This window comes from Cynocephalus volans, chromosome 6 (assembly GCF_027409185.1).
Source record: "Cynocephalus volans isolate mCynVol1 chromosome 6, mCynVol1.pri, whole genome shotgun sequence".
NCBI lineage: Eukaryota > Metazoa > Chordata > Mammalia > Dermoptera > Cynocephalidae > Cynocephalus > Cynocephalus volans.
In genome coordinates, this window is record NC_084465.1 from 112,140,639 (window position 1) to 112,165,435 (window position 24,797).

At 42.4% G+C, this 24,797-nt stretch overlaps 1 protein-coding gene across 1 annotated transcript in view; it reads right to left on the minus strand.

Moving 5' to 3' along the window:
• Positions 1-4,114: 4,114 nt before the first annotated feature.
• The window catches only part of GPR139 (G protein-coupled receptor 139), a 37,609-nt gene continuing 16,926 nt past the window's right edge, over positions 4,115-24,797 (minus strand). The window contains exon 2 of the mRNA XM_063098580.1: positions 4,115-5,049. Coding sequence (XP_062954650.1) covers positions 4,115-5,049 — 935 coding nt within the window. The remainder of the gene's footprint in view (positions 5,050-24,797) is intronic.

Sequence of the window (24,797 nt, forward strand, 5' to 3'; positions counted from 1 at the left end):
ATTAAGCTAGATTTCTACTTATGATTAAGGCCACACAACTGTCTCGAAGACATAGAGGAGGTGATTAGAAAAGAATTCAGATTTAAACCCAGTAAACCACCTAATTTAGGATTACAGGAAGCAGAATTCAGTGGTCTTAAATTCTAAAATATATCTGGCTAACCAGGAGGCAGGTGGGACCTTTGCCTTATTTTGGCTCCCAGCACAATGTGTAGGTAAGATTCCCATTTAAAAGTGTCAGAAAGTGTCCCATTTAATCAGTGTTCTGCAACTTCAAAGATATCATGCTAAGAGGAATAAGCCAGTCACAGAAAGACAGATACTGCATGATCTCACTTACATGTGGAACCTAAAAAAGCTGAACTCACAGAAGTAGAGAGTGGAATGTTGGTTACCAGGGCCAGGGGGAGAAGAGGAGAATGAATGGAGAGCCATTGGCCAAAGGGTATAAAGTTTCAGTTAGACAGGAGAAATACATTTTGAGATCTACTGTACAGCGGGATGATTCTAGACAATAACAGTGTTTTGTAGATTCCAAAAGAACTAAAAGAGTAAAGTACAAATGTCTCACCACGAAAAATGATAAGTAAGTGAGGTGCTGGATATGTTAAGTAGCTTGATTTAATCATCCCACATTGTATACATATATCAAAACATCACATCGTATCCCATAAATATATACAATTCTGATTTGTCAATTTAAGATAATATTAATAAAAAATCAGCATTCTGCAATTGCTTGAACATATGTGCAAATACCAAACACCAAGTGTGCACCATATTAGAATTTATTATAATACAAACAAGTCCAAACACAATATATTACCTAATTAAGAAAATATGAACATTTACTATTTTTCTATGGTAACTTTCTATTCTATTCTTCGAACTGAATAGCCAACATTCGAGTCTTTAATTCATTTCATATAGGCTCCCCACATTGAACCAGTAGGCACCAACTGTGCAGAGACATCTTTTCCAATTGCAGGCTGTTTGCAAAATTGAAGTTCATGCCTTCTCGTGGTCTGTCTTTTATGGTTTGTTTGTCATTCCCCTCATTTCCTTCCCCATGAGACATTTCAGTCTTCGAGTTGATCAATAAAAAGACACAGCATGTATGTGTGTAGCATCATTGCAATGTCCAACCAAGGACATAAATCATACAGCAAGGGAGATGCTAGTTAACAGTCTTTGAAAGAGGCACAACAAAACCCCAGTATAAGGCAGTTGCTTGAGTGCCATCATCAGCAGGCTTCCAAATTCAAGGCTTTATTTCCCAAACTGGCCTGAAAGACAAGGCTTACAATTTTTAAAATTTTAAAGTTAAAAAAACCCCTTTTCATTACTGTCCATAATTATTACTATACATAATAATAAATGAAAAGTCTTTAGACGATCTGAAATAAATTTTAGGAGATATGTATTAACCTAACCCAATGGACATTCATACACATTTTAAGCAGAAGACAGCAAATCATTGGAGTGTCTTCAAAAATCAAACCTCTTCTAAATATTATTTAGCAAAATATAAAATATATTCAGAAGGAAAAGAGACCACAATACTATGTGGTAGAGCTTCTGTGGTTAAGAGAAATAATAAATGAGTGTCTGAGGAAAACATTCCCAAAGCACACCCTGTTTTTAAACATCAACAATTAATTTTTACATCCAATTAAAAACATGGAGCAGAGAGCATTGAGATTCACATACATATTTTCCATCTTGCACACATTCTCAAAGAAATTGTTTAATCTTTAGAGATATTGCACTTTGACTCCTTAACATATAGCTCAAACTAGAATTTCTCAGAGCTACCTGTTTAAAAAGTAAACAAATAAATAAATAAATATATATATATATTCGGTGTAGGTAGCCTTTGGTCAATGTTCATTCATAAAAGGGTGTGGTGGGATCATGTCATACACACATTTATCGAACACATATTCAACTACATGTACTTGGCAAAAAAGAGAAAGAAAGAGAGAAACGTAGTTTAAAGGACGTGGGGGAATCTGTCCATCATTCCATTCAATGAGCATGCGCCCTGGAGAGTGTGTGAGGTGGGTGATACAAATCTTCTTGTCCCTCAATCAACTTCCATGAACCCCTTCCAGTGGGAGCACTTTGCTGTACCAGGGTGGTCCTAATGTACTCAGATACATTAGAATCATACAATATGGTCCCTAATTGCAAGCCAACTCAGTCTTGTCTTCAACCAAAGAAACAGCAACCTGTTCCAATGCAGGAGGAAAATTTAGCTGCGTTAGGTTTCTAAAAGGATAGAAAATGATCTCCAACATGGCTCTTTACTGAGCACTTCGCAAACATGACTTTGGCTCTGTCAAGGTTTTATTTTTTGCACTGACATTAGAATCTAGTCTTTGAGTCTGATGAGACTCTACTGCAATCAGTTAAAAGACATAGGAATTAGGGTCATCAGGACTAATATGACCTAAAATTATACTGAGTTAGTCTTGAGGGCATTGGCTGAAGTTTAGGGCTTGTGTTTCCCTGGGGGTCTCTTCTACCCCATTCATTTATTGCAAATTCCTTTAAAAAGAATAGACATGTCTTCCAATTTAGGAATAAAATGCAGTAAAAATCCAGCTTGAGGAACCAAGTGTTCCACGTGAACTATCTGCTTTCTGTTTGGTCACCAAAAATATCATGCAATTCCAAAATCATTTTGGGAGAGATGACTTCAAATACTGGGAATCTGGGAGAGAAGTAAGAAACTCCAGCATGGATTTCCCTTTCAAAACACGTTGCCAGACACATAGGGGTCTAATATAATCAAGAATGTGGGTGCATGTGTGTGTGCAATTACGAGTGGTAATTTCCAGGAAAGCCCCTACTAATTACATCCTAGAACTGTTCTTGCCTTGGACAGGCAAGGGGAGAATAAATAAATAAATTTCCATTTTATCATTTTGCAAGGATCTGGTTTAAACAGATTCACCGAGAACTGGCACCACCTTTTTGAGCCATGTGCATCAAAGGGCAGATGATCAGTCAGCCTAGGCATGTTTCTGTGTCAATTGTGTCTGTGTTTGTGGCTGAATGAATGCCAGCTGGACTGTGGGGCAGAGTGGAGAATGCCTCCTTTCATACCCGGAGAGCTACAGTTCCTGACCCTGGACTATTAAATTCAGTTCAGAAGTCAATTCAAATAAAACAATTTGGTAAGAGCTCCAGCAAGCAAGGAGGCAGGGTTGGCAACTCTACACATAAGAGGCTTCCCTAGGAAGCTTGAGCAGTATCACAAGAAGCGAATTTGAGCAGAGGGATCACGTACAGCTGACACAGGGATGGATTGAAACGATGGCAAGAGTGGGCTTATTTTTTTGTTTTTCTGGGCTCAAGAATTCCTCCTTTTCCCCCATGCACCAGGCAGGGTCTTTGTTTTGGAGGAGACAGATAAAATCTATACATAACGGCAAATAGAAAACTGCCTCTTTGACCTCAGGTCTGAGGGTCATAGTTATGTTGGTGTGGAGCCTTCCTGCAGAAGCTCTGGCCAGAGTTTGGATGGGACTCAATACTCCCCTATCCCCTATGTAGTGTCATTTTGTGGCTAGGGGTGCCAGGATCACCTCAAGAGCACAACCCTGTTTACAACAAAGGGCACCTTGGAAAAATCCCGAATCAGTCAGCATTGTTGCTTCTGGGAACAGCACAGGGAAGCAATGGATGACCTCAGCTCTCGGAAGAAGAGTGTGGACTCAGCTACATGCTATGTGGCTTGGTGTGTCACATAAATGAGCAGTTCCTAGCAACTGGATGGTGCCAGGACTAAGTCACAGACTATGTCTCTACTGCATGTTTTCACTGGTCACAGGATGATGACACTGATAATCTCCAATGGCCTCTTCAAGCCAGTAGGAACTTGGGCTGTCGACGTGACTTTGTGAAAATAAGTGCATAAATAAAAACAATATTCATGCTTTCCTCTCTCCTCTTCCACCTTTTCTCATCTACCAGTCTGAGAGTTGCTCAGTCGGTGGAGACAGAAAATCAGGTAAGCACTCCTAAGGAGAGCTGCTCAGCCACACGAAGGGAGCCCTCCCATCTGGAAATGGATTAGACGGAGGCACTTGGTGCCAAACCTATGGGATCATGGGGATACTTTTATGGGTTTCCCATTTTTGTCATACTGGTACACCAGCATCTTGATACAGTGTGAGTTTGCCGGCGAGATCCAAGGGCTACTTGTTATGGAAAAGTTATGGTTGGTGTAGAACTGTACTGGTTGCTTCTGGCACTTGAAGAAGGCCTTGAGCGTGGCGGCTGCCATGGTACGGAACCGCTTGCTGATGAAGCAGTAGAGGAAGAAGTTGATGGCTGTGTTCAGAAGGGCCAGCATGTTGGCAACATCAGACATGATGTGCACCAGCCAGCGGTTCCGGATGGGAGCCCCATAAAGATGATAGAGAATCATGATGATTCGGGGGGCCCAGAGTGTGGCAAAGATGGAGGTAATGGTGAACAGGATGGCAGTGGTTTTCCCTGTGGAGTAGCCACGGAGACGAAAATTGCTCTTTCTCCTGAGCTTGTACACAATGATGGAGTTCAAGATGAAGAAGATTGAGCAGGGCACCAGGTACACAGTGAAGCAGTGCACCCAGATAAGGATGTGATGCATGGAAGTGCTGATGTAGTCTTCAGTCCAGATGTTGGGCCACCAGTAGTAGGGGATGCTGGTCAGGAAGCAGGTGATGTAAACACTCACAATGACTTTCCGGGTGCGGGCTGGGTAGGAGACTGTGTGGTATTTGAGTGGGTGGCAGACGGCGATATACCTGTCAATTGTTAATGGAACAGTAATCCAAATGGAGGTGTGGATGGAAGAGAACTCCAGCACTTCGATGATCTTGTTGGGGACCTGAGGCATCTGCATGTTCAAGATGAAATCTTCCAACAGGAAGTCCACAAACACAATGAAAAAGAGGACCAAGATGTCTGCAGCAGCAAGTGCTAAGAGATAGTTGTAGGAGGACTTTTGCCTTCTAGCCACCAGCCGGGAGAGGATGATCACTGTCAAGATATTTGCTGTGAAGAGAAGAGAATCTGGTTTATCTCTGAAGCAAGAATGACTTTGTTGGCTAATAGGAGGTCCTAGGTGTGTATTTATTGGAATACTCCCATGGAAGGCAAAGGGATTGAACCAATGCTTCTGAGGGACAACCTCTGTATTACAAATCACACCTCACAGAAACATCTGGATACTATCTTAAAGTTATGCTCATATTCTAGTTTACTTGTTCCTCACTCAATCTTGAGAGGTGGCCCCGTCATTATCCTCACTTTAGAAATGAAACCAGAGCCCTGAGAGCTTAAGGAACTTGCTCAGTCACCCAGGTGGTAAGACATAGTGACAGAATCCAAAACTCTACTCCCCCATCTCAAATCGATCTCAAATCCCATGCTCTTTCTTTTGTCCAACTGCATGGCAACCATGGGGCTGAGATCGCTTTTTCTGTTGTATGTTTTCACATAGGAGACTGGACTGTATAACCTCTTAAGAACCGTTTTAGAACTTGAATTTTAGGATCTTTCCTCTTTAGGTGAATTCAGAATTGAAGGAGCAGAGAAGATCATGACTTTTAGATTAATTTTTTAAAAATTATATTTGTTTTTGGAATAGATAATTTACAAACATGGAGCATAGTTAAAAATAACAGCAGAGAAAAGTAAATTTCCCTTCCACTCTTGTTCTGTAACTACCCAAGTTCCCCTCCCTCACAGAAATCACAGTTAATAAATAATCTATGCTTACGTATGTCTATATAATATGCATGCATATAGTTTTTGCACAAACTATAGCAATGTATTGTTTCTCTTGGGGCCAGAAAATGCAGCCACATAATTTCTGATCAGTTTAAAAAACAAATGTCTCCGTGAATAAGACACATTTAGAAAGTGATCAGGGACTCACTCCAAAACGATATTCTGGTGGATAAGATCTGGAAGTCATTTTATACATTTGTTGTCATTAATTCTCACAATCAACCCTGAAATTTGAACATTGTTAATCCAATTTTCCAAACAAAGAGGGCCTGGGTCAAAGGCCTGGCTTCCAATCCTTGCTCCTCTGACCTAATAATATACAGTGAAAACTTCATGGAACTCAAGCTGTGGAAGGGTCTTGGGGAGCTTATGTCCTTTGTCTGAGGTCTAGTGGCAGAACTAGAATCCGGCTCTCTCTCCTTTCTCCCTCTCACTCTCTCCTTCTCTTTCTCGGTACCCATTTAAAATGTAATAAACTAGTTCACATGTAAAAATGTCTTATAATAAATATACCCACATACTCTGGTGTGCTCATTCCTCAGATTGAACAAATTTTAACATTTTTCCATATTGCTTCATCTCTTTTTTAAAAAAGAAATGACATTATAGATACAGTTGAAGTCCCCTTGAAATAGGTCCATTCCCATTCTTCTCCATCCTCCCCCCTCTCTCTCCCTAGAGGCAGTCACAGGCTGCAGGCAGCGTGTAGTGTTCAGGGCCGCGTTTGCATAGTCTTGCTTTTTTTCATATTGAACTTGACATTCTGTGTGCTGCTTTTTTTCATTCGGTATTATGCTTTGGAGACCTATTTCTGTTGATACATGTAGCTATGGTTCAATCATTCTTTTTTTTTTTTTTGCAGCTATTTTTATTTTTTATTTATTTTTATTTATTTTATTTATTGTTCAATCATTCTAATGACTAGATAGCATCCCATTGTACAAATGTATTGAAATTCATTTATTTATGTACACGAGTAAAGAACATATAGTTTCTTAAAATTAAATGTATATATACATTTAAATCAGTTCCAGGATTTTGCTATTATGAACCACTTTTGTTAATATTATGATATGACTCTCCATGAGAAGTACTTACATGTGGGAATGTCTCTGTGTATTTACGTTTTAGTGTATGTGCATCTTCCTCATTCCCAGACATTGCTGAATGGCTCTGTAATGTTGTTTCCCTAATTTGTCTCCCAACAGCAGAGTAGGAGAATTCCAGTTGCTCGATATCCTGTCAGTACTAGGTATCGTCATTTTATTATTATTATTATTATTATTTTTAAGTCTGTGCTGTTCTTGCTCTTGTCTAAAGCACTGCAAAATAACATTTTGAAGTGGTGGAGAGTTAAGGTACTGATTTAATTAGCCAGGATTCAAACCCAGGACCAACATCCGTGCTCTAAGCCAGTCTGCAATATTGGTACTTGGATTCCAAGTGGGGTGGGGACTCCATGCAGGTATGTTACACTGTACTCAATAGAGGAAAATGGTGAATATATCCTACTTTAAGTCACTACTTAAGAAAGAAGTTCATTTAAGCAAAGTTCCTTATATGTGCAAACCTGACATTTCAGAAGCTTATTCTGCATTCAACAATGCTTTTGTATACACACTCTGAGCTGGAGGGTATGGTGAATAAAATAGATATGCTCTGTGCAGCCTTCATTGAGCTTAGATTCTACTAGGTAAGAAAAACATAAATTGAGGAGCCACAGAAGAAAATGCATACACAAGGCATAGTAAATGCTGTGAAGGAGTATTTAGGAGTAGTGATTAGGAAAATCTCTGCTGAGATTTGGAGGAGCAGAGGAGGTAAGCAGGCAAAAAGACTGGGAGGAGAAAGTGTTTCAAGCAAAGGAAATGTCATGTGCAAAGGCCCTGAGGTGGGAGAAACGTAAAGGGTTGGGTTAATTAAGGCGAGGAAAATCTATATTGATTTCTGTTTGCTTTGTAAGCATTTTTTGCATTTTATAGCTCTTTTTATTAAACAGCCTTGCTGTGTTCTGTTGAAAGCATTTCAAAATGTTTTATTCATCCAGAAATCTATTAAAAAAGTATTTAGCATCCATCTTCTCTGGGCAAGGATCTGTGCATAGGCCCAAGGTGGATACAAATTGGTATTTCAGAAATTCAAGGTTTTTACTAGAGAGTGTAGAAATAGCTGATAAGTGGCTAAGTATTAAAGAGATAAATGAGAAGGCACATAGGGATACAAGACGTGCTGGTGAACAGATACAGAATGAAGGGCAAAGTTTTCAGAGGAGGGTCTAGGTCAAAGACCTGACTTCCAATCCTTGCTCTTCTGACCTAATAATATATAGTCAAAGCTTCATGGAACTCAAGCTGTGAAAGCAGGTCCAAATCTCCCACTGAGCCAATGTCATGGAAGCAATTAAGTGTGTGGAATCTAGGGCTGGGCTGCATGGGGTTCTGTCCTGGCTCTACTATTTATTGGCTCTTTGACTATGGGCAAGTTTATTCCATCTCTCTTTGTCTCAGTTGTCTTCTTTATAAAATGGGGTTAATAAGAATACCACCTCATAGGACCGTTCTGAGGATTAAGTGAGATAATTTTTGTAAAGTGGTTAGAATAGTGCCTGGCATGTGGTAAGTGCTCAATGAATTTAGCTATTGACTGAGAATCCATTCATTCAACAAATATTAACTATCATTTACTATGGAAGGCATTGTATGAGGCACTGAAGATACAGGGATTAAAAAAGTGAACAAGTTCCCTTTTGTTCTGGGGTTCATAGTATAGTGAGGGAGACAGACCAAAAATAAACACACAAATAATGCACAAGAGAATTTTAGATGTTATACTACAGAGAATGAAACCAAGGGATGAGACAAATTGATGGGAGAATCATTTTTAGATTGAAAAGTGACATTGGCATTCAATCAAGGATGAGGATAAGAGATCCACCACAAAAAAATTGTAGGAAAAGAATTCTAGGCGGTGGAAATGGCCAGTGCAAAGGCCCTGGGGCGGGAATGAGGTTGGTATGTTCATGGAACAGAAAGAGAAGGGAACAGTTTCCCATTTTACAGGTCAGGAAACCGAGGCTTGAATTTTTAGGTAATTTGCTTAAATCACAAACTGAGCAAGGGGGGAAGACAGAAGGTGACTCTAGCTCTGTCTGACCTTATGGCATATTAAAATCTGCTTTGTTTACTTTTTATCCTAGGAAAGGGTTCTCAACAGGAGGATGGGGATTCCTGTTCCCTAGGTTGCCCTCTGACTTAGAAAAGTCTCATGATTTCTCAGAACCTCTTTTTTTTTCTATCTGTTAAACAATGCCTACATTCCTTCTCATGTCCCTGCTACCCAAGCCCATAAGGAGGCAGGAATGGATGAAGGCAGGGAGTTCTCCACAGAAAAGTGCTGAATATATTCTGCAGAGAGTGATTCTTTGCCACTGTCTCTCCTTCTTCAGTTGAATCCTGTTTGAAGCATGGTGCTAAACATTCATTCTCCATAACCAAACTCTTCAAAAATATTCCAGCCCTACCCCCTGCCCACAACCAGGCACACTGCCTGTGCCTCAGGGCCCTGCCTGGGATCCTGCAGCATCAAGCCTGGGACTAGATCCCCCCACACAATCAGGCACACTGCCAGTGCTGAGGAGCATGCCAGAAATTTCACCTCCATGTGGGTGGCCCACCACAGCCACTGCAGTAACCATGGTTGTCACAAATGTGGCTAGACATCACAACCACCATGCAGATTGTCCACCAGCCACTGGAGTGCATTGACACAAGGAGAGTCACCAGCAGAGACCAAAGAAAAGAATAGGATGTCTCTTACCACAAAGCCCATTCCAGAATGACAGAAGAAGCATCTGCTCTATGATAATATTGGGGGACCTGATCACACCTTTCAGCATTGGACAGATCATCTAGGCAACAAATCAACAGAATAACCATTACTCTCTTAGAGGGAGAGAAGAAATCTAGGGTTATCAGTGGTGGGAGGGGGTAGGGAGAGAGGGATAGGGAGAGATTGGACAAGGGGCATAAAGAATAAGTACAACTTATAACAGTATACATACTAATAAAAAAAATAAATAGATAAAAATTATTTTAAAAAATAAAAAATATATTCCAGCCCCATCTAATTAATGCTTTAAGTAAGGCAAGTCATCAACTCCAAATTAAATTGCAAGGTATTCATATTTGACATTTCCTTAAGCTTCTAGTAATTGCCTCTCTTGAGAAACTAACCTGTGGACACTGAGTTTCCCATTTCTTTTGTACACTTAGATTTCTCCCCAAGGCAACATTAAGAACAATTAGTAGATCCTTGGGGTGAGACAGAGATGTGTGAATTGGAGAGACTAAGAAGGGAATGGAACAATACCTGTGTGTTGATTTTCTGAAAAAGAAATGGGAAGGTAGAGTCTTCAATTCTTAAGGCTTGGCATTTGCTATAACTCCCCATATCAAAAAATCGTTTTATTTCCACATTGGCTCATTTTTCCCCAGAGAAAAAGAGTGGTGTCGACAGGGTCTATATGTATTTATAAAGAGTGGGTAAACTAAGAAACCCAAGTCATCACTGCCTGAAATTCCATTTCTCAGCTTTTTTCTTAAAGTAACTGGTCCAAAGACTCTGTTGAGGAAATTCAACCAATCCGATCCAACCAAGCCCCAGTGAACTTCACAATCAAAATGTCAATGCTTCTAAAAAACAAATCCTTCCTGTCAATGGTGTTGTTGGACAGGTATAATCTCCTGGGTAATATAAAGCCCATATTTTGTGATTTAAAATCCTCTTGTTTATATTCTTGGGGGGAATCCATTTCCTACATTTTGCAGCTTACTGTGCTCAATCAAACTTGAAAGGATCTGGTAGTGGCTGAAAGAACAACACAATTCAGGTTATCAGATCACACCATTGAACAGTCTGCTGGCCCAGAGAAAAAGGTTCAAGGTCTTCTTAGAGGTAGTCTTAGTGACTGTGATGACCAAAGGTTCTCTGCAGGTTCCTTGGAAGAAACAGTTGAACTGGGGAACAGAGCACTGACTGAGAGTCCTGAGTTTATATATACCTTAGTTCTGCTATATTACCTTTAATTTTTGCCTTTGAAAATTATTTTTCCAGTTACAAAAGTAATACATACTTGCAAAAAATTAAACATTCTATCAATGTATAATAATAATACAATTAGCTCACTTTTACTGAGCTATGCCCAGAGCGCTTCCGAGCATTTTACATACAGTATCTTATCCGATATTCACAACTACCCTGGGAGGTTGGAACTATGATTTGAGAGCACTGAGGTTCAGAGAGGTTAAGTAATTTGTCTGAGGTCACACAGCTAGAGGGTGGTGAGCCAGGACATTAAACCAGGCTTTTTGTCTCCTGAGTTTATATATTTAATGACTACATTAGAAATCAGAAAGAGAAAGTCTGTCAAAACCCCATCTTCCAGAGATAACGTGGTAGCTAGCCTTATAAATGGCCCCCAATGAAACACACCTCCTGGTATTCTTGCTCTTACGTTGGAGCTGGTCCTATGTCTCTTTTGACCAATATACTATGGCAGGAGTGACACTGCATGACTTCGGAGGCTAGCTCATAAGTGGGCCTCTGGAATACTTGTTCTTGGGATGCTCCTTCTTGGAACCCAGCTGCCATTCTGTGAGATACCATGCCACTTGGAGAGGCCATGTGCAGGGTCCCATGTTGAAACTCTCAGCTAAGCTCATAGCTGACATCCGGCATCAATTGTCAGCCATGGGGGTGAGCTACCTTGAATGTCCAGCTCAATAGAGCCCCTGCGTGGCTGAAGTCCCAGCTACTCCCTGGCTGCACTTGCATGAGAGACCAGGAGCAGGAGCCACCCAGCAGAGCCTAATCAGCCCAACAACCATGATAGTCATACATTGTTGCTTTTAGCTTCTAAGTTTTGGGGTCGTTCACTATGCCACAGCAGATAACCAGAACAGATGTTTGTTAGTCATTTGGTGTTTGTATTTCCAGGATGCTTATATGCCTAAGAAAACATAATATAATTAGTAATAATGATTATTGGCACAAGATGAGATTATACAACCGTACTGTTATGTAGCTTGATTTTTTTCACTTAGAAACAAATCACAGATTTTTCCTCATGTCAATAGTATTAATGAAATATTCACTTATTGCTGGATGTTACTTACTATTAATACTTTTTTGTCACTATCAAGCTTCATTAAGCATTTTTGTGCATTTCTGTAGAATAATTCCCAAAGCAGAATTGTTGGTTTAAAGGACAACATACTTTTCTTTCCTTCTTCCGTCCTCTCTTTCTACCTCTTTCATTCTCTCTCCCGCTCTCCCTCCCTCCTAAAGGCAGCTAAGAAATTCATAAGAAGGGAAAGACCTCAAGTTGGAGCTACAAAAGGATTTAGGTTAGACCCCGAGAAGAACTTTTTGATTGCAATTGCAGAAGAAGAACAGGCCACTGATGACCACAGTTGCTCAGTCCATACAGCTCTTAAGAATACGAGGGAAAATTGCTTCTCTGGGCTGATGAAATTCCCAGGTTAATCTTTTGCAAATCCTGCTTTTCTGCATTCTAAATTATGTTCTTGTGAATTTCCAAAAAGAGAGCCCCTTAGTTACCATCCCTTGTGACTTAAATGCATCTCTTCCCCACAAGGTTGCCTATCTTTTGCATTTGAAGAATCAACCCTTGTGACATGCAAACCCCTCCCTGGCACTTTGAGCAATTCCAGTGGTGTTATTTTACCTGCTACTAGCAGGTGCTCCAAGGATGGATTTTTAGGAATTTTGAAGCCGTCTAGGTAAGAAGTCAGCAATGCCCTTGTTTAGACTAGCTGAGGAGTGGGGATGGAATTGTGCGATGGGGCACTACCTCTTGGAGGCTGTTACCTCTCTTGCTGTCACCTGTCACACTCTGGATCTTAGGGCAGAAGAAGGGGAAATAAAAAGATGACACTGCTAAGACTTGGCATTCATCTCTTTGATCTTTGCAAATGGTGCTGGGGGGTTTTCAGGAGGTTTTGCTCTGAATGGGCCCATAAGAGAGGAGCAGAAGAGGCATTCCTATGGGCAGCTGTCCTACCACGTGTCTCCAATTTCCGGCACTGCCATCTGGTCAGTGGTCATCCTTGTCTCCTGGTGTTCCACTTGCCCCAAGGCAGAAACTTGGGAATGTGGAGCTTTCTTCTTGCAGTTAGTTGTTAGGGGCACAAAACTGATTGTGAACTAGTGAGGTGGAGGTTAAAGAATGCGACCCCTCCCCACAGGAAAGAAAATCCCTGGGGGACGGCTTCCAGGTTCTCGGAGGGCCTCTGAAGGGCCATTCAGTCTTTTCACTCTTTTCAGGCTGAATCTCACCCAAAATATCCAGGTACATGTGAACTGATCCTAGCTGGGAGTGTCGCGGTTAAGAGTACATTCCCTGGAGTGAGACAGCCTGGGCTCAAATCTCAAGAGAACCATTACCAACCATGAGATGGTGAGCAAATGACCCAATCTTTCCAAGCCTCAGTTTCTATGTCTGTGAAATGGGCATCATAAGACATAGTACCCTCTTAGGTTGTTATGAGGATATATGAAATACTTGTAAAATACTTAGCACAGTTCCTGGCACATAGTAAGTCCTCAAAAAACATTAGCTATTGTTACTTTTTTTTTTTTAACTAGCTCAGTTCAGTTCGGTAGAAAATTCCTGAATATCTACTAGAGACCAGACCCTGTGCTAGACCCAGAGAGGAGGAGGAGGGATTCCAAGCTCTCACTGAATCCCAGTGAAGGTTTAGTTTCTCTCCATGGCTCATTCTCAGCACTTGCAATCCTGCCAAATTATCAAGAAACTCTTCCTGGCCTTTGATCTAAGCCCTCTAGTTGCAACTGTGTTCCAACCCCTACCCCTACTTCATTCCTCTGCTTGGTGGAGAAGAACACTGGTCATTATCTACAGAACCATGCCCTTAAGAGCCATTATTGTATGGTGACGCAGTTATCTCTTGCATCCTGTGAAATAGCCTTTGTTCCTTTTAAATTTTAGTGCTTATTTTGATAGCTATTTGGTTTTCTTTGTAGTTTCACTAGCATGCTCTTCTCTGTTGTTTTTCTTGTGGAGACAGATGTGAACTGTATTTTTTTTTAACCACATTTTAGCACTTGAGTTGATTCTTTTCAAAACTAGGGTCAGTGTTTCTCCTTTCTTTGTATCTGCCTTTCTATAGGGTCTTGTGCCGAGGCTGAGAGCACAACCTGAGGCAGGGATAGCAGAAATGTGTCATCTTCAATCTATTGGTAGTGACTATCTGGATGCCATGTTGAAAAGTACTGTATTCTAAAACCATGCCTGGGCTTAGAAATGCTGTGATGGATTGGTGATGTCTGCCTAGGTGGAACAAATGTTATGGATTTGTCCTGCAGGTCTTGGGCCCTAGATCCGTGCTGTGGCCTCCCTGGCTTTTTCCCGTAATGAACAAAGCAGTGGTTTCCAGTGTAGACCAGAGCTAGCTGAGACCTAGCAAGCCTCCCCCTTGCCGATGAGTTAAGATGGCTGCCATCCCAGGCATCTGAGTCAGGCAAATGGGGAAAATGAGTCAGCATCCAGGCTGCAGGGCTGGAGTCAGCTTTGCCAATCAATTGACTTTCTCTTGACAGCAGAACTGTTCTGGCTTTTTGATGAGGAGCAGCTTCTTTGGGTGACCATGATAACTGCTGGGCCTTGATCATGAAACCACATCCAAGCTAGCCAACAGACCTAATAATTTCCAAACCATACTTCTCAGTACCAAAGTTCATTTTCTTATGACTACCCTATGTTGAGCACCTACTATGTGCTGGGTGGCTTTGTATAGATGAGATGATTTTGTGTGATTCACTGATGAACATTTTTTATTTAAAAGTTGTGTATTTAGTTTAAATGGTATTAGAGCAATGTTATCTTTCTATGTTGGGTAGTGATAAATGCCGGCTTATAAAACAAGTTCAGTTTATTTACAAAGTGAGTTGATTTAAAGAAAACTGTAAGGAAATAACAGTGCAGGTGGAATGCAGGCTTCTGGTCTCCATGTTACCAATGAGGAAACTGATATCCAGAGAGCATAAGCTACCTGCTCAAGACGGCATAGCTGGTAAGTCAAAGAAGTATCTTGAAAGCACTTGACGGTGTCATCCTGGGTCAAGTTCTGCACCAAGTGATGGATGCAGCTGTGTTTCTAAGCTCAGGGAGTTTGTCACAAAGACAAATGGGGACAGGGCTATACAGGAACAAGTCCTGGGCATGCAGGGGGCTCTCCAACAAACACTGAGTGGAAGAGTTATCAGAATGAACAGGGTACTTAAAATGAGAGGCATGCCTTGTGGGGTGTTGAAGATCTGCACTTTTCTAGCTGGTGCTCTTGGGTAAGCTGTATAAACACAATGAGTTTCAGATACCTCATTAGTAAAATGAAGGTAATGATGGTACCTGGTTCAAAGGCTCACTGTGAGGATTAGAGAGAATCCTGCATACAAAGCTCTTAGCACAGAGCTTGGCCTAAGGAAAGCACCCAGTAATTAATCATAGTCATTATGTATAAATGTGTCCATCAGTCCTGCAAAGGTGATAAACTGACCAGGCAAAAAGCTGATGAAGCAGAAGAAGCACTGGCAGATCTAGGCATGGGCTTCTGGAATATTTCTTGAGCACAGGAGAACTGGCTCTAGAAAAGACCTCTGACTCACTTATCATAGTCAGTCAGTGAAAGTGACCTTAGACTTCCCAGCTTTGTTGGGAGATGCCTCAGTGTTAGGTCAAGTGCTGACATAGGCTCCTGGGTGCCCGTGGACAAGCCACTTCCCTCCTTAAGTCCTCAGTTTCCATATCTGTAAAATGAGACAGTTGATAACAAGCAATAACCATAATAGTGATAGTATCATAGCTCACATCTAGTGAAGATGAGTGGGAGTTTGACAGACAGACAAGGCAAGGAAGGGCTCTCCAGGGGGAGTGAGCAGCGTGTGCAAAGGTAAAGATGCACAAAAGAGGAAGGTCCCTGCCTTCCCCTCAGAGCAGCTGCCATCGAGTGCCTTCTGTGTGCCAGGCCCTGAGCTCACTGCCTAATGCACATGAATTCTGCATATCTGTCATGCTGTATTAGCTAATATCATAATATCTAATATTAAATATCTAGTACTTAATCCTCACGGATAAAGTAGGTACTGTTTTCACCCCCTTATTATAGATGCAAAAGACTGTGGCTTGGAAGGGTTAAGAAGTTGACTAAGGCTGTACAGGATGGTATCAAATGCCTCTCCCACCTCTTCCATTCTCTGACACCTGTTATATGAGAGCTGAGCAAAGCTGGTACATTTAGTAATAATAGCTCTCTTTATTAAACACTTACTGTGTGTGGTTCACTTGCTAGAGGTTTTACTTGCACTAAATTTAACCATCACATGACATCACGAGATAGATACCATTAATATCCCCATTTTAGAGATAAGAACACTGAGGCTCAAAGGATTAAATGACTTGCCCAGATCAGACAACAAGTGTGTGCTGGATCCAGAATTCAAAAACAAGTTATTAGACTCTAGAGCACCTCTGACGCACCTGCTTGTCCAGATGCTTCCTTAATCAGATTGGGGAAACCAACCATTAAATAGAAACTGGCCAGTCCTTTTGTTTTCTTTCATTACTTTTTTTTTTTAAAATAAAGCAGTGTATATCAGCTGGCATATATGTGGCATGAGGGAAGATGAGGAGAGAATTCCTTTTAGAGGAGTCAGGGCTTTCGAGAACACTCAGCCCCTGGAAATAAGTGTGGGATAAAGAGCCCTGAAGGTCTAATCACTTTCTTCAAGTCCAGAACACACAACGGAGACCCTTTCTGTTGCTCCTTCTAAGAGCAAATGATGTTCCCCGCTGGCTAATTCTTCCCTGTATTTATTCAACATGCTCAGTTTTCTGCCCATCCACTGACTCCAGCAGGTGACTGCCTCGGGCAGAAGATGCTTATTTGATTTTGCTATTTTGTGGACCCAGGCTGATGGTCGCTGGTTGCCAGAGGCCCAACAGGAAGTCAGAGGCTTCTGGACTCTTCATCTGGAGTTTACTGGGGTGTCAGAGGCTAATTATGACTCTACTCGGGTTGTCACTGTTTGATTAAACATCTTGCACTGAGCTCTATCCATCTGCTTCTCCCAACGGCTGCCAGGGGTAGGTATTTTTAGCTGCGGGCAAATAGCTTATCAATTGTGCATACAAAATGCAGCCAACACAAAGCCATCATTTTCTGTTACCCCGCCTTATTCTTCCATGCAGACAAGGACAAAAGAAGAATCAGATGAGGTGGCAATCACATATTCGTTCAACAAATTGTTTACTGAGCCGCCCACTGCCCACCAGGCACAGTACCAGACACAGTACAGTCCACACGCACATGGAGCTTACATTCCATTCTGACCCAGTAGAATTCTGCTGTGCTACCTACTAGCTCTGAGGCCTTGGGTAAGTCACACATCTCTTGGGACTTCTTTGATTCCAACAGCATGTGCTGAGCATGTCCTATGAGCCATTCCCAGTGCCAAGGCTACTGGTAAGGGGGGCAGATTTCCCCCTCTAATGAGGGAGGCTACAAAACCAAGCAGCAAGTGCAAGATGAAAGAAAGGCGCAGGCATTTTCTTGGACACATGAAGAGGAAGCGGCAAGTAGTTCTGTGTTCTGAGCTCTGGGTTCATGGACAGGACAGACTTCCCAGAAGCATGAAGGGGGTGACTGGGGAGAAAAGCACTCTAGGACCCAGGAACAGCATGAGCAAAGGCAGGCAGGCGTGACTGTGAGTGACACCATCAAGAAATAGGAACATAAGAAATACATTAAGGAAAAAAAAAAACTTCAGCCAATGACTCGAGCTGTCTTTCTAGCCTTAAGGCTTCTCTTCTCAGGGGCCACTTCCTGGGGACAGCTGGCTGCCTTGCAGCTAAGGCCATGTATAAACTGCAGCAAGATGTCACATTCCCTGCTGCTTTCTAGTATGAGGTGTGCATCAAGTGTCTCCAACTTAAAAGAAGAGAAAGCAATAACACATGACATCAGGAAAAAAACCAAAAAAATGAAGTAGTATATGCCTAGATTCCAGTACACGTTGCTATGGTTAATCTACATACCCAGGTTTCCATTGCTGCAGACGCCCCAAGAGCTGACCACAGCTATGATGACCACCACTTTGATGACTCAGAAGGCACTTCAGAGGCTCCCAGCCTCATCCCAGAAAGATAAGTGACAGAGTGCAGATTCTGGAGCCAGGTTGCTGGGGTTTGAACCTGCCTTTGCCACTTTCTAGCTGTGTGACCTTTGGCAATTTACTTAACCTATTTGTGCCCTTAGTTTGGTCATCTATGAAAAAGGATGACAAGATTGCATCTATCACTGGCTTTTAAGAGAATTAAATGAATTAATATAGGGAAAGGGCCAGAAGCATGCCTGATACTGTGCACACTCTATACCTTTTACCATCATTACTATTAGGTTAAAAGTCCAGAAGGGCAAGGAGTCTGTCTGCTTTGCTGATTATTATTAATATTTTTCCAACCTCTCACACAGTTTCTGGCATACAGTAGGTGTTCAATAAATATCTGAATGAATGAGTAACTACCAATATAGATTAACAGAGCATTGCAGACATGCAGAAGTCTGGTTAACAGTTTTGAATATACTGGAAGATTACTAAGGTTTACTGCAGACAATAAATCAGGTGATATAATCAAGGGTAAATGGAAATTAATTGGAAATTAATTTGGTGTTCAGTATGTGAAAGAGATTGTTTTGAGACTACGAGCTCCCTGAAAAGAGGTTTTGTGCCAGAGTCTTCCATGTGAATCCAGTTCAGTTCAACATAGATTTAGTGATGCTCAACCATGCGCCAGAACCTGGGTCAGACTTCTGGAGTACAAAACCCACTCCTTGGGCTCAAGGTGCTCAGAACTTACTAAACAAATCAACCAAGGCAGCATGAGGAGTCATTGTACACTCCCTGTTCCCTTTGTTGGCTCTATGCTAGGGCTTGCAGACTCAAATGGCAAGAGGCACCGGGCAGGTAACATGAATGTACGAAGGGGGCATGTGGGGGTCTCTAGTGAACAGGACACCTCCTGCCCCATTTGAAGGGAGCAGTCACTGTTTAGTTCCACTTGGTAGTTTCCCACAAGGAAATGACAGCCAACTGTGGCCAGGTGTTCCAACATTTCAGGAGAGGCTTGCAAGCAACATACACACACACAGAGTGTGGTCCATGGATTACTGGTTTGAGACCTCTGCTCTACAGGCCAAAATCCAAAGTCCTGGCATGGCCAACAAGGTACCTCCCACACTGTCAGCTCCCTTCTGCAACCCACGGAAATGCACCTTGCACATCACTTGATGAGCCATTGTCCGGGTGTACAATGCTCTTCTTTACCTCCAGAACTGGGGCTATTTCTTCTGCTTGGAATGCCTTCCCTGCCTACAACGCTTTGCCTAGTAGACTTCATTTTAAAAGTCTTCCCTGATCTCAATGTGCAGAGTTAAGCACCTCATTGGCTAGGGTTCTTAACACATTTTTGTGATGATTTCCTATAAGATCTTTATCACCTGTTCACTGGAAGGTCCTGGAAGGTAGGGACTGTATCTCTTTTCTTTGAATCTTGGGTGTCTATCACAGGGCTATTAAAGAGAATGCAATCCATTAATGTTTGTGGCATGAAAGAGTGACAGATGTATGTATGGATGGATGGACAGATGGACAGATGGACTGATGGGCTCCCCCAAGGTGCTCTCTGTGGAACCATTCATCTGCTTGCTGTCATTTTCATGGTATTCCATTACATGCATGATGACTGATCTTCTCTCTTCCCTCCACTTTCTTCTCTCTAAACCTAGTGTCCTTAGGTAGCCTCTTGGGAAATCCTTCCTGTTACCTCCTATGATGGCTGATGGGTATAAGCTGAAATTCCCATTTACTTGCACAGGCATGATACTTAACTCGGTTTCTTCATCTGTGCAGTGGGGACAATACCTCTTCCTGCAGGGCTTGTTAGGAAGACTGAGTAACTCAGCATGTGCAAAAGCATTAGTACCATACCCGGCAGGTAGTAGATACTCAGAAATATGATTCATTTTCCTATTGAGTGTGGTAGACAGTTTCCCTCTTAGAACACTAAACCTTTCCTTTGTTGAAATGTGGAGAGGTTAAGAGCACTGATTCTGAAAGCAGACTTCATGGGATAAATCACAAGTTTGCCGCTTCTTAGTTTTGTGATCTTCACTAAGTTTCTTAAACATTCTGTCCCTCAATGTTCTTCATCTGTAAAATGGGGATAGTAACACCTGTCTCACAGGGTTCTTATGGGAATTAAATGAATCAACACAAAGTGCCCAGAAGACTGCCTGGCACATAGCAAGTGCTCAATAAATGTTATTTTGGTCATTCATTAATCCAACCCAAGAGACTCTAGGATGAGGATGATTTTGCATTTTCACCAAGACAGCTCAAGCCAGCCCCCCTCCCCTTCTTCTACGGGAATACGGACTCCCCACTGTGTTCAGGCACCTTGCTACGTGTTGCAGCTCTCGCGGGAAACCAGAAGAACCGGTTTCTGCTCTCATGGAGCTTCTAGCCTGGGAGAGAAACCAGATATATACCTAGAGAGAGGTCCCATGATGGCGGAAGACAGCATGCTATGGAAGCACATGAGGAGGGGAACAAATCTAACCTAGAGCATCATGGAAGGCTTCTTGAAGAATGTAGCATATGAGCAGGAATGTAGAGCAGAAGCCAGTCAAGGGACTGGGAAGTCAAACATGCCCACAGGAGGGAACGGAATGTGCGGAGGCCAAGAGGCAAGACAGAAGATGGCTGTTTGAGCAGCTGGATGTTCGGCGTAGAACAGAGGTCACAGTGTGGCAGCTTGTGGGGTGGATTCTGGGTTGCAGAGTGTCTCTAAGGGTTCTGAATCAGTTGCCATATTTATAAGTTGGAGTATTTCATGTCCAATCCAGGATTTGAGCTTCTTCTGACATGCTGGACCCACACTTCCACATGGGGCTGCTCTCCACCTCAGTTATGTCATCTGCCTGCCCTTCCTTGCCCAGAGGGAGCGACAGGAGGGAGGCCTGACTAGAGCATCCGATTCAAAGAGCTTTGCCGCCCTGTTTGAGTTGGATTAGTCCTGAGGCAATGGAGAGTCATCGAAGGGCTTTAAGCATTAGAGTTTTACTAAGAAGCTTATTATTTTTGTACCAAATCACAGACATCCCTGAAGGGAGACAAGGTGGGGGGTGAAGTACAGAGACTTCTTTACATACCTCAGGAAAACCTCCAAGTATGGGCTGGTATTGTAGCTTCCTCATCTATAAAATTTGACAAGAGATGGCAGAAATGCTGAGGAGTAACATCTGCCCACACAATGCATACCAACCTCCCCGCCTTGGGTTAGCACACAGGATCTGGCTGTTCAAGAACATTAAAAAATTCTCTGGTGCACATGGCCCAGCTGCATGCTGTCCAAGGCCACCCTGTTCCACCACGGGACCTGCATTCTCCTGGCATATGTGGGGTTGAAGTGGCAACACCTGTGCCAGGAGACAGGGATGGACAGGGAACAGACCATGCCTAGAGGACAACATCTAATTACCCAGGGGCCTCAGGAAGTAATTTTCTGTGGTTGGAGAAATTGTTTTTTGTGCTTCCAGCCCCAGCACACAGCTGAATGACATGTAGGTCAAGGAGGAACAATTATATGGAAATGGTTTTATGTTTGGGAACTTCTAAAAATCCACCTCTGCACTCTGAGAGGTGGCAGAGAGAAAGTGGCTTCTGATCTGCTCAAGCCAAGTTTGGCAGGTGAAGGTGGTTTGCTTCCTCATGACTTTGGAGGGGTTTGCTTCTTCTCTGGCTTCAGGACATGAGCCTGAGTGTCACAGAGAAAAAGAAGCAATGCCTTCTGGCTCAGTGGTAACGAGTGTGGGTGCTGAATCCAGATCAGATCCATACTTGCTGTGTGACCTTGGGCAAGTCACTGAAATTCTCTGTGCCTCCGTTTTTCACCTGGAAAATGAAACTGATCATAGAACCTACTTCCTGGGATCATAGTGAGGACTAAATAAGTTAATGCATAGAAAGTGCTTAGACAAGTCTGAGGCACTTAGTAGATGCCACTGGAATTTTGGCCTCTGCTCCCCATCCATCCCATTTCACTTACCATCCCTGCCCCCCCATGTGGGCTGAAAGAAACCACTGTAATTGAAGTTTCCCAAACAAGCCACACTACCTCCTGCCTCTGGGCCTTTGCCTATGCGGTTCCCTCCTCTTGTAATACCTGCTGCTCCATTTCATCTGGATGACTCGTCTGTCCTTCGTGAACCAACTTGTCCAGCCACCAGCGATGACAGATTAATGTCCCTCCCCCATCCTTTGCTGTAATCCTGCCTATGACAAAACAAACTGCTTTTCTTTTTTCTGCTGAGCAGAAAAACCATTTCCAAGTCAAGATAGAGAAGTGTCAGTAGGAAAAGCAAGTGGGTTTTTTCCCCTTTAAAAATAAGAGAAAACGTAAAGAATAATCTCAGTAGCAGTGTTAATTGTGATGATGATAAATGATTCCATACCTATTTCTGCCATAAAGGAAGTTGTCTTCATAATAAAAATAATAGCTGCCATTTAGTAAACTCTTCTGGAATGCTGGAAACTCTGGTATTTTACACTCAGTAGTCCCTGCTGCTCCCTCACTCCAAAGTTGGGTATTATTCAACCCTTTCTATAGAGTAGGATAGTTAGGGTGAAGTTTAGAGACTTGCCCAAGTTTACATAGCAGCTAAGTTGAAGAGCTAGGGTTTGAACTCATGTCTGTCCAACTGCAAAACTGGGCCGTTGCTGTACTTCTTTAAGAAGGGAGGAGGCCTGGGGACCGTTGCTTCCATTGACGCCCACATCAGCTGCAGGACAGATCTGTGTCCACTGGCCTGCTGGTCTACCCCTGACATGGACACCATTGCTGGATATTCCCTACTCTAGAGTGTCCAGGACTGCCTAGCTACCCTGAGAAACAAAGGCCTTTCCCTGTCTGCCCAAGTTTTCCTGGAATGAATAGGGCACTCCTTGGTTGAATGAGGAAGAGAAGGGCTTCTTTCTTGGCAGAGGAAGCCACAAGTGCAAAATCAAGAAAGTGTGAAAGCAGGCTGTGTTTGCAGAACTATAAAATGACAGGCTTGGCCGGTGTGTGGACCGCAGGGAAATGAGAGATGAGAACTCAAGAATCCTGTGCGATAATCTCAGCGAAATTGCTTTGCAAACTCCCAAGGTTGTTGTGGGGACTGAAGGAGATAATGCATGTGTAGCAGCTTTGCAAACTGGAAAAGCGCTAGGCAAATGTTAATTATCATGAGATATTTCAGAGGTAGCCTGATTGGTATTGGGAGCGAGATAGCAGAAAATTAAAATATCTGCTAATTTCTCTTGAATCCACATTCTCAAAAGCATTCATAAATGAAGAATTCTAATTTCATTGCTCTCATGTCCCTTGTTTCAGATGAATAGATTGTAATAGATTTCAGAAACTAATAAAAATTCAGCCGATTTCCTGGTCATTATCAATTACACAACCTGGTTTTCAGACTTGGAATAACATTTTGTGGCCTGCCCATGAGACCACATCCAGCAATTCTTCATCAAAATACCTCTCAGATGCACTCTGTCTTGTTTCTTTCCTATGTCATCCTGACACTGGGAGCTCTGGAAGGGCAGGTCTGTGCCTATCCTGTTTAGGGGCATATTCTTAGTCCGTAGCCCAGTACCTATTATACAGTAGGCACTTGGTAAATATTTGTTCAATGCATCAACTGAGTCTCAATGTCATCATGTCTTACCCAAGTTACTGCAGGGACTTTTTAGCACCGTTCCTGAAGCCATTCTGTCTGTTTGCTAAAAAGCTCAACCCATTTACCTCATAATAAAATACATTGGTAAAGTTAATTTAACTAATATCAAATACTATTGCTACTAATAGAAAACCCAAACCCACAGATTAGCTAAAGCGATAAGGCAGGAAACTAAAATAAGAGGTGTAGCTATTTTAGAAGGCACAATCATCATCATCATCATCATTATTATTATTATTATTATTTGCAGATACTATAATTGTATGCTTAGGAAACTCAAGAGAATTAGCTGAAAAGTTATTGGAGCCAGCAAGTGAATCATCAGGAGGGCCAAAGCCCAAATACATCAGAGACGGCTGGTTAGAAAATGGAGTGGGGGGGAGATTCCATTCACAACACTCCAAGTGCCATGCCTGAGGAGGGCTGCACTTGTTGCAGAGGTGGGAAGAATGGCCTCCTTTCTGACTCGAGGCTGCATTTTGTTTCCTGGGTCCCCAAACAGCTCTACTTGTACCCAGTCTCCCACGAAACTGCTCTGTCAGTTTCTGGCTCCTTTCAGTGTGACAAACAGGGCTCAAACCCAGCCTGCCTGATGGCCGCTCTCAATACCATTTCATCCCCTTCTCAGAGAAGATATTTTCTACCTGGTTCATGGAGATAAACTTCTATCTTCAACATGGATAGCCTTTGCAATTCCATTGCCCTAAGGTGGTAGAATTTGAGCAAAGGGAGATGACAGCTTTAATGAAAATACCTACTTGGGCGATCTTGGAACCAAAGAGTTATGAGGCCCCAAAGCACTTTTAAAATCTCTGCCTCTTGCCACAGTTCAGCAGGTGGGAGCATGGGCTGTAGCACCTGGTGCCTGTTTCTGAAGACTGGCTTTGAGCCACTTAACAACTTGCTGTGTGCCTCAGTTTCCTCATCTATAGAACGGGGGTAAAAATGGCACCTACCTCATGGGGTTAGAAGGCTAGGTGAGTCAATTCATGTAAAGTGCTTAAAACAGTGCCTGACATATACTAGGCACTTAATTAATGTCAGTTATAATTATGGCAAATGACCGTTAGTTTAGTTTCTACCATCAAGGCTTCAGTAATCTTACTATCCAAGTTTCAGCCCTGATTACTG